Source organism: Clinocottus analis, unplaced genomic scaffold (genome assembly GCF_023055335.1).
Source record: "Clinocottus analis isolate CAN_PGR_092001 unplaced genomic scaffold, fCliAna1.0.p SCAF_9, whole genome shotgun sequence".
NCBI classification, from domain to species: domain Eukaryota; kingdom Metazoa; phylum Chordata; class Actinopteri; order Perciformes; family Cottidae; genus Clinocottus; species Clinocottus analis.
In genome coordinates, this window is record NW_027176251.1 from 7,878,652 (window position 1) to 7,889,733 (window position 11,082).

Consider the following 11,082-nt stretch of genomic DNA (forward strand, 5'->3'; position numbering starts at 1 on the left):
CCCCATCAGTCTATTCTTAGTCTTTGATATGATTCACCTTCGCCGATTGACTTAATCATTTGGTTTGGACAATAACATTGTGGTACTTTGTATCTGAAGGTTGGTTGAATCTGCTTTGATGACCTTCAAATTTGGTTTGCTAGGTAAGCGGTGAATCGAATTGGACTAACATGTTGATAAAGCAAACCGCCTCAGGACCAACATAATCGTTGGGCGTGGGCGAAGGCAACCAAGTCACATAAAATAGATCAAATCTGAGCTACTCAACAGATGTTTCTGAGTTTACGTGTGCTTTTGGCGTCACGAGGAGACAGTGGGTCACAATTTAGTTCATTATAGAAAGAAGATACAAGTAATCAATCTTGTGATCCATACTTGAACACAATGACCTCTCAGCACATTAGAGTTCAGTACGACATATCCCTCGGGGACTTTCCTCAGCTGATGCCAGTTTTGCTAAGAAGAGCATCTCATTCTGTGTGTTGTGTGCACCCAGCTTTGTGTGGACTTGGTAAGATTAAGATAATGTCAGTTACAGATGGGATCCTATGGGGATCATACACAACCGGACTTGAAGTCCGGATTTAGGATTCCTGAATGAATGAGGATACATGTGGTCAAGCTGTGTATTTATAGCACGGCCATCCTCTAGAGCTGTTACAGATTTGGAGCTTAAGCTGCAGGAAGTGCATGTATATATATGTATGTGTGTGTGTATGTGTGTGTATATGTGTATCTATCTATCTCTATCTATCTATCTATCTATCTATCTATCTATCTATCTATCTATCTATCTATCTCTCTATCTATCTATCTATCTATCTATCTATCTATCTATCTATCTATCTATCTATCTATCTATCTATCTATCTATCTATCTATCTATCTATCTATCTATCTATCTATCTATCTATCTATCTATCTATCTATCTATCTATCTATCTATCTATCTATCTATCTATCTATCTATCTATCTATCTATCTATCTATCTATCTATCTATCTATCTATCTATCTATCTATCTATCTATCTATCTATCTATCTATCTATCTATCTCTTCTCTGATGTACTAGCTTTAAAGGCTGATTATCAGAATTCCTTCTCGCTTCTTCTGTCGTGTCCTCATCCACCCTCATACAGCCAGGTCATCTCCTTCTGTTACTGTAAATTGAGCAGAGTCACTTCAGGCTTAGAGTGGTACGCACCGTCAACAATATATCCCACACATGGACTCGCCTACGTCCATGTAGTCACCTGATTTGACACCAGAGCTGTCAGTCCTTCACCACAAGCCACACTGGAAATAAAGCCTTGCAAGACGCACATCAATAGTAATGTGCCGAGAGGAATAACGGCACTAAAGATTGATGAATGTCTAAAGGAGGTGCACAAACACACGTGTGAATCATAACGGCCCCCATGTGGAGCAAATCTGTTGGAGAGCAGGCCACCTCACGCCCTTCATATGGAGAAAACCTGGAGTCTGCTAATAATGGAGACCGCGGTCGGCATGCGGCAATTACCACAAACACACACACACACACACATGCTCACATACTTAAAAAGGCACGCCTGTTTTGAAGTGTTCTTTTATCACTTAGCCGTGGTAATTATTATTTGTACCTCCAATGATCTTATTCTTTCATGTTTGCCAAGCACATGGTGGAAATTCCCTTCATCAGCACAACTGCTTGTGTGTGTGTGTGTGTGCGTGCGTGTGCATGTGCATGTGCGTGCGTGTGTTGGCTTTCCGTTGAGGGGACACAGACTCAGTCCATGCGTCATCTTGGTCTGCCGCTCCCACGGCCGCTGTGAAATTCCCACTCCTGTTGAGAGGATTACACTTCCACTGTGTTTGTGTGTGTGTGTATTTGCAGTGTGCATTTTTTATCTGCATAATGTTGAAAGAGGTTAGACTAATATTTCATTGTTTGTTATTACTTCATGTTTGGGTCGAGGAAGTAAACCTGCCCACAAATAGAAAGGCCAAGCCTTCACCCCTCCTCCTGATTCCCTGTACCACCGTCTAGCCCGAATAAATGAGGCCCGTACACAGACGAGAGAAGGCGTCGTTAAGCCTGTTGCCTATCAGTCATTGCAGAGTGCTGGCTTAATGAGTGTAATCATGCTAAGAGGTCCCAGCTCCTAGAGACCTCCAGGCCCCTCTGTCCAACAAAGTGGTCAGAGGTCAGAGGGACTGCCGCACACAGCTGGCAAAGATTAACAACACAGGACATGTGCACATTCACATACACAAATGCGCCATTGTACATAGACTCTTGCCAATGCATGTTTGTAGTGTTTGCTTCATGTGATTGGCCGTCACAGCTGGAGAACAGAAAAACACTGAAGTAGAAGGATGGTTCCACAAGTTTCTTGTTTATGGCGATGCTGTCAATGTAAAATAGTTTTACCATTTATTGAGTGCTAAAACTACTTGAAGGCATACATCTAATACCCAAAGTGAATTTGATGGCAATATAGTAGCGTATATGATGTTGTAATCCCACTTTTACAGTCTTTTAAGGAAAGCCCTGAAATAAAGTAGGTACGTTAAACTGCTGCACTCAAATTGGCTCCGATGAATATTTCGAAGTAGCCCACATCTGCAAAACATCCTGTAGAAAATCCTGCTGCATATGCACACAGTGTTACTCACCTATCTGGCTGGGCCAGTTAATAGGTCAGAAGGCCTCTCTCTACACAAGTGCATTGTGTGGAAACACCCAGGGCCGGAGAGAAAGTGCCGAGGGAGCACCCAGGGACAGTACCACTGTATGACTTTGTGTTCCACGTATGCTTTGCGTGCACTGTCTTTCCATTGTTTCTTTCTGCATGTAAGTGTTCAGCGTACATGAGCATTGTGTGTATGACATTGTCCCCGGCTGAATGAGCCCTTTATTTTCTATGTGGGCGGGACACACACACACACACACACACACACACACACACACACACACACACACACACACACACACACACACACACACACACACACACACAGAGTGTGCTCGAGTACATATTTCCGCCACCCACAGAGCATGTGACCATCATAGTTGGACCCTGACTTAATCCCCCTTTTTACAGACAAACATATACAGTATGTGTGTGTGTGTATGTATATGTATATATATATATATATATATATATATATATATATATATATATATATATATATATATATATATATATATATATATATATATATAATCTCCTTTTTGAGACTGAAATCACTCATCAAATTTGATTTCCTCACAAAGCACGCTCACGTGCTTACAGCTTTTACACACACCTGACGCAGTGGGTGTGGGTGTGGAGAAGGATCTGGCTGGGATGTGTGTATAACGGCCGATGCTGACGAAAAAGGCAGAAAATAAACACAGGGCTCATGGGGAGTATTGTAATCCCAACTTCCTGTCACCGTCAGCGCCTATTTACAGCCCAACAATGGGCAAGGCACAGCCTGTCCACACACACACACACACACACACACACACACACACACACACACACACACACACACACACACACGCGAGTTGGTTCAATTAATTTATAGTGTTGACATTTGTGTGTGTATGGAGAGTGATACGTTAGCCATTGCGAACAACTTTAGTCCTGAACTGAATGTACAGATGGAACGCATTTAATCCCCAAATTGTATTTTTCTATCTACAGAAATATGTCTTCATGGAGCGCTTTGTTAAGGTCCTGATATTTCCTGTTATGGACAAGTGGTCAAAGGCTTGTATACCATATAACAAACCTCCAAGTTAGCAATTACTTGACCAATACAATGTTATCATATCTAATAGAAGCAATGGACGTAGCTATGAGCAACTTCTTAAGTTCTAATCAACAGTTACTGATAAACTCCTTTGAGTTATAATAATGTGATTGTGTGTTTCTCTGTGTCTCTCTCTCTTCTTTTATCATAATGTTTAAGACCATAGCAAGTCTGTGTAATTGCAGATTTAATCCATGGCCTAAAATCACACACAGTAACAACTGCGCTGATAGAAATCCTGCCCTCTCTTCCCCTGAAGGATTTAAGTAAATCCTTACTTGCATTGATTGGTCAATGTACTCTTTTGGTTCAACAAGGAGCAGGATAAAGCGGCATCTCCCGGATGATTTGTTCTGTGGGTATGTGTGGGCACACGTGCACCCATGTGTTTGAGTATGTCTGAATAAGATGGCAGTTACAGAGTCAGGATATGGGAGAGGTGTGCGTGTGCGCGTGTGTGGTGGGCAGCTAAACACAGGCACTCAAAGAATCTCTTTCTTCTCTTTTGAAGTGAGTTCAAATGCTCTTCAAAGTCGGCTTGTATGACGGTGCAGGAGGTGGGGGCATGAAGAGGGAAGGGACGACCATGTGCTCTAAACACAGCATTGGTTGCCGCGGCTAGGATTACGCAAAGTTGTTGTCTGCTTCCCACTATGCATCTCGGTGTTCTTTGTATTGGCTGCGTGTGTGTGTGTGTGTGTGTGTGCGTGTGCGTGTGTGTGTGTGCGCTGCCAAGCGCACACAGGATTTTTGTTGGCTACGCTCCCTACGATCCAACTGCCATGAGCCAAAGTTAGACGTGATGTGTCAGCACAGTGATATTATTGGCCTTTGGGATGCATCCATTAATGCCAATTATGCTGTAATTGCAAGGTACACTTATCTAAAATGAATGCAGTCTAGTACAACAATAAATATTACCGTCATTAAGGACAGTTTTTGTTTTTTTAGAGAGGAGTTGATTCAACTGCATCAACATTTTGGAAACTGCAGTCTGTGGTTATAAATTACATTACTTTATGTAAACGAGGGAGAATTTTATTTTTCTTTAACTTGAGCAAATACACTTTACCTATTGTATATGGGCTTGTATGGTTTTGTTAATAAAGGTGAAGTACATCACATTTTGCTCGGATGATGGTCTCTGATACACAAGATAAATGATTTTCTTGTACTTTGGTTGTTAGTTTTCTACCCTTGTCATCCGTATTGTATTGGACCCATGTAAGGGCCCCTGCACAGCTTGTTGACTTTTCTGTCATCAGCTGATTCGATCGCAGCCTCGTTGTGGTTTTAATTCTGCTTGACTTCCTGCCTGTCTCGGTCCGTCTCCTTGCTACCGACTGCTTCTCTCCCCTCTGTTGTGGCCCTTGTGAGTGTCTCCCCTAGAGCAGAAATTACATGCTGCTTTGTGCCTGGCGTAAACAATGTTTTCAACGGTGCAGGCCTGTCCTGTCTCTCCCTCTCTCCCTCACCCGCTCCCATCGCCTCAGGGGACGAGTGCCGTGCACAGGGAGAGAGTTGGAATAAGGAGGGGAGCGAAAGAGAGAGAGAGAGAGAGGTATCAGTAGAATAAAGAGAGGAGGAGGGTTGACGAGAACAAGTGAAAAAGAGCAACAGTCTGTTCTCCGAGTCAAATCGGCCCAACCAGTCTGTGTAATAAGCATAATAAGAGGGGGTGAAGGGTGACACCTCCCCAACACCAAACACACACACACACACACACACACACACACACACACACACACACACACTGCCTTCTGGATAACTACCATTCAGCATAATGATAGTCAATGGGCTCACATTAACTCTGCATTACCTACATACCCCGAAGCCCCTATCTTTGTCAGCACACTTCACTTAACTTGTGCCAGTAGACACATGCTGGAGGAAGGGAAGCCTGTCGCTATAAAAGCAGGTAGGTATGCAGACATGGTGAGCAATTGTGCAGTCTGGTTGAATCGTATGTTCAATAGTCAGGGGGATAGTGTTGGAAAAGACAGGTGGTAATTTTGGTTAGCCCGCCACACAAGCTTATTATCTCACAGACAAACACACCGTCTTTGTTCCTTTCTTGCTCTTTATCTATTTCCTCTGCTCCGTCTCCTTCTTTGAGTGAGGGTTGGCAGCCAGGGATGTAGAGGTTACATAAAGTGGATGTGGATCTGGGGAAGAAAGCAGAGAGATGTTACATAAAGAGCTGAAGCTGGACAAAGGTTAATACAAATGGAGCCTTGTACTGTAGGCAGTAGCCATGAAAGCGAGAAAGCTTGGGAAAAAAAACCCAGAGAGAATGGCCATTACATAAACAGATAAACATGGGGAGAATTATTGGTGGCTTTGCTTTGCTGTTACATAAAGAGATGGGTCTGTCTGGCAAAATGAATTACAGAAACTGTGTGTGTGTGTGTGTGTGTGTGTGTGTGTGTGTGTGTGTGTGTGTGTGTGTGTGTGTGTGTGTGTGTGTGTGTGTGTGTGTGTGTGTGTGCGTGTGCGATACTTGTCCAACAAACATAGGAACATGAAACACTCTGAAAGACACTTTTCCTGTCTTTTCCTGGCTTTCTTCAAGATGGACATAAATGATTGAGGAGGCGCATATACAAAATCCACACAAAGAGTCTCACACACACACACATATATATGTCACACATGAATGCAGTTGCTGGCCCCTTTGTGGCCTTACAACCCATTTATGTTCCACATTTGGCATTAAGCATTGACCTCTGGTCTCTTAACTGTTTGTTTATCCCTCCACACAACGTCACTGCTGCTCCTCAGCTCAATCCCCCCCTTCCTTCTCTTTACTGGGTCTGCTTTGTGCAAATGTCATACAACACTCTGTAATATCTATCATTAGAAAGGGGGGTGGGGGGGGTGCATGAAAGACTCATGCTTATTAAAGTGTGTGGTTGATGCAGGCGCATCTGTCATAGTCTCATGATTTCAGGAACATAATTATATTTTAAAATAAGGTGTGCATCTTAAATTGAATGTTTCAGTGTTCTTATGTTGTGGTAGTAGACATCAATGTCATCAGTTAATATGCAGTTATTGGACCATGTGTCTTTTATATTTGTCTCAGCACGCATTAGGCATGTGTGAGCGCAGTGTCTTTTCTTTAATATATTTATATTTATCATGTCTGTTACTCTTCTTTTCAGATACTACTACAACAAGAGGATCCTCCATAAGACCAAAGGCAAGAGGTTCACCTATAAGTTCAACTTCAATAAACTGGTTTTGGTCAACTACCCCTTTATTGACATGGGCTCCTCTGGTAAGCTTTGACAGTCTGTGTGTGTGTGTGCGCGTGCGTGTGCATGTGTGTTGTATTGTATACAGGCCTGTGCATGTTCAGATACCCCTTGATCCCACAATAGGATGGCATGATTACATAGAATTACACTGGAGAACATCATATATTATTTCTCAGTATTCTCCCCTCTTTTTTTTCCTCTCCCTCGACGTCTCCAGGAAGCAATGTTCCTCAGAGCGCCCCTCCCATCCCCAGCGGGGCAGGGACTCACTTCCGCTTTCCTCCCTCAACACCCTCCGAAGTCCTCTCCCCGAACGAGGATCTGCGCAGCCCCGGTGGCATGTTCAGCTCGGTGGCCCGACGGATGGCCCGAGGCTCCGTCAGCGATTGCAGCGACGGCACCTCGGTCAATTCTGAGATTGAGGAGGGCACCGGTGGAGCGGGAGAGGATAGGGGTGTGAGTGGTGGTGGAGGAGGACCTGGTGGTGGAGGAGTAGGTTACCGAAGTCTCATCCATCCCCGGCTGTCTCATGAAGCCCTGTACCGCATGTATGGAGGACCGGGTAACCCTGTTGGGCACCCAGGCTCCCGCCACACAGGGCACCGGATACACCCAGACTCCCTGTCGCCCTTTCCTGTGTCCCCTCTGCCTGGGACGGGAGGAGCCGGCCTCCTGGCCCCTCCTCTGTCCCCCGCGCTCTCCATGACCCCGACATCTCACCTCCCCTACACCCCTTCCCCCACCTTGTCACCCATGTTAGGCTCCCACTTCTCCTTCAACCCAGAGGACATGAAGCGCTACTTGCAGGCCCACACCCAGTCGGTATACAACTACGGCCTCAGCCCCAGAGCTTTCCTCCAGTACCCCAACATCGTCATCCCTCACCCCCACCGGCCTGCTGCAGACAAGTCCGGTCTGACCGGAGAGAGAGGGGCGGCCGAGAGAGCAGAAAGGGCCGCGACGGCAGGCGGAGGAGAGAGGGGAGGAGAACGGCATCATCATCCATCTCTGGCTCACTCTGCCCACCACCACCACCCACACCCACCTCATTCTGCCCACCCTCACAGCCACTCTCATCCCATGCATCACCCACTGCACTTGGGTGAGGAGCCACCACACATGTCTCCCTTCAAGTTCAAGCTGCAGCCACCACCACTCGGTAGGAAGCACAGGGACAGTCAAAGCCATAGTAAACCCAGGCAGAGCTCACTGTCCTCAGGGTCCGGGTCCATGACGTCTACTTCTGGCCTCGGCTCCTCGCTGTCGTTTGGTAGTGATCTGAGCTCTGCCAGCGGCTCAGGCCTCATCTCTGCTTCTTCCTCAATGCAGTCCCTAAACAGTGCAGGCCTTCCCAAGATAAAGGTGAGACCCAAATATGCCCCATTATGATTTACATTGAAATCCTGAATTGAAGTTAAACTCTATTGTCAGACATTGTCTTATGTTTTTTTTCGGAATACAATTGGCTTCAATAGTGTTACCTCTTTTTTAAAACATTGCTAAATTAAAATGTTATATGAAATGTCTGCAAGACTATGTTTTGTTTTCCTGCTGTGTTCATCTTTGTTGCCATGTTTTTATCTGCCCAGGTGGAGCCCATATCTGATATTGAATCAGAGGAGGAGGTGGAGGTGACCGACATTAGTGATGAAGACCCAGACGAGAGAGACGAGGAGTTTGAACTCTTCTCCCCTCGCCACTCTAGAGCCCCTGACCATCACCACCTCCTCCACCACCACCACCACCACCACCTTGCTAACGGCACAGCCGCGGCCCAACATCAACCCCATCCCGATGAGGACCTGGACGAGGACGTATTCAAGGCCCCTGCTCCGCCACCACCGGGTCTGATGCCCTTCTTCACCTCGCAGCACACGCACTCGAATACACATCGCATACTGCCCACCCTCAAGAGTGAACCCATCGAACCAGTGGACAGCCACACCCCACCACCTCAGACGAGCTCGGTGGAGGCTCACCAGACTAAGTGCATCCCCCTCAAGCTGCGCTTCAAGAGGCGCTGGAGCGAAGACCAGCGCATGGAGGCCTCACAGGAGGAGTCGGACGACAAGAAAGTACGACCAGAGGAGGAGAGGGAGAGAGAGAGGCAAAGTAATGGACGGATGGAAACGGAGGAGGACGGGACAGGCAGCGCAGAAGGAGACAGTCCTCCCCCGTTGGCATACGAGGGCTCTTTAGCCACACCGTTGGCCTCGCAGCGGAGGGTGAGTGCTGAGCTGCATCGTGCCACTGCACAGCTGTCTCTGGAGAACAAAGACTGCTGATGAGAGACACATCCCAAACACTACTGCTCTGGGGTGGCACAGGAGTATGTAAATGGTCCCTCTGTAATCCCTCTCCCAAACTAGATTCCTGAACCCACCAGTGAACTGAGAGCACAGTCCAACATACACGCATAGAAAACCAACACCTCAAAGACAGCCGGACTCTTGTTCTGTCAGACCTCACTCCAATCATCTGTCTGGATCAGGGCTCTTCTGGGACACATCCTTTGGGAGATGGGACTCACTCAGCCATCCCAGGCACAGTGACTGTAACGGTGCTGAAATCAGAGGGAGGCTTCCTCATCAAACTTTGTCCCTTGTTCCCCTCCCACCTGGCCAGTGAAGCTCCAGATGCCCTACCCCAGTAGCACAGCTCCTGCCTTCAGGCCCCATCCATAGGATCAGCAGCCAGTCAGCACTTTCCTCAGAGGACACGCCCTCTCTTAAAGCCCAGCAACACACCTTGGATGAGGATGTGCACCTTCTCACCTACGCTACTTTTCCTAAAAGAGGCCGGGACTTTGATAAGTGCCTGTATCTGAGAACAAACCTAGCCCTGCAGTTACATGGAAGAGTGAAAAGAAGGGAGAGGATTGCTGCAAGCAGTCCAGTTTTAACTCCTCAAAGCCTTGTAAAGTTTGGCAGAAGCTGAAAAATTCCCAAAGGGAAGGAAAGTGTGTCTCTGAGACTGAATAGTGGGGCTGTTGGGTGTTGTCTGACCGACTCTTAAACCGGGCCCACTCCACTCAGGGAAGCCTATTGCTGTATGTTTATTGGATTCATGCACACACACACACACACACACACACACACACACACACACACACACACACACACACACATACACACACACACACACACACACACACACACACATACACAAGCAAAAAAGAAAAGAAACAGACAACAACATTGAAGGGGACTAAAAGTGGAAGCATTGCTTATGGACACTTGTTCACCACGACGCAAGAAACAACTCTTGTTCACACATACACATCCACAGACTTCTCTCAGAACTTTTGACTTTCGTATGACCTTCCTTCTGTCTCTCTCCTGTCCTGCTTTTTTTTCTCTTGCGGACCACCTGTGGAAAGATCATGACTCCACTCACAGAAATAATATCAACCCCAGGGAGGAGAGGAAAAGAGAAGAATGAACAAGTACTTCAGCGTAGAGAAAGGACTGCTGAGGGGACCACGAGGAGAAGGCAGCAGGGGGAGGAAGGTTTGAGGGGTTCCAGTAACCGTTAGCTAGCCTGCTCACCTCCCCTAACATGGCTTGTACACTGACATAGTTTCTCTTAAGTCCCAGCAGCACAGAATCCTAGTTCACCAGCTAAAGCTCCTCTAACAATCATCGATAGTGTTGAACTAAACCAGCAAAACACACACACACACACACACACACACACACACAGCACTGCCTTTAGCTCTTAAACATGCTTCCTGTCTCTCTGTCAGGAGCTCCAGCTCTGTAGTGGCGTCATCCTCAGGTCCTGAGAGTGTGTGAGACTGCCAGGCCTGTTAACTGCATGAGAGAGCCTCAGAGAGCAGGGAACATCTTAGACCTCACACACACACACACACACACACACACACACACACACACACACACACACACACACACACACACACACACACACACACACACACACACACACACACACACACACACACACACACACACACACACACACACACTGCCTCTCTATGCCTTGTTTTTATAGCATGTACAAATTTGCAAACTGAGCTCT

General features: G+C 46.5%; 1 protein-coding gene across 2 annotated transcripts in view; it reads left to right on the forward strand.

Moving 5' to 3' along the window:
- The window catches only part of erfl3 (Ets2 repressor factor like 3), a 40,749-nt gene extending 30,550 nt beyond the window's left edge, over nucleotides 1–10,199 (forward strand). For both annotated transcript variants that reach the window (XM_068570001.1, XM_068569999.1), the window contains exons 3-5: nucleotides 6,949–7,064; nucleotides 7,262–8,406; nucleotides 8,634–10,199. In XM_068570001.1, the coding sequence (XP_068426102.1) occupies nucleotides 6,949–7,064; nucleotides 7,262–8,406; nucleotides 8,634–9,329 (1,957 nt within the window). In that variant the 3' untranslated portion in view covers nucleotides 9,330–10,199. The remainder of the gene's footprint in view (nucleotides 1–6,948; nucleotides 7,065–7,261; nucleotides 8,407–8,633) is intronic.
- The last annotated feature ends 883 nt before the right edge of the window (nucleotides 10,200–11,082 follow it).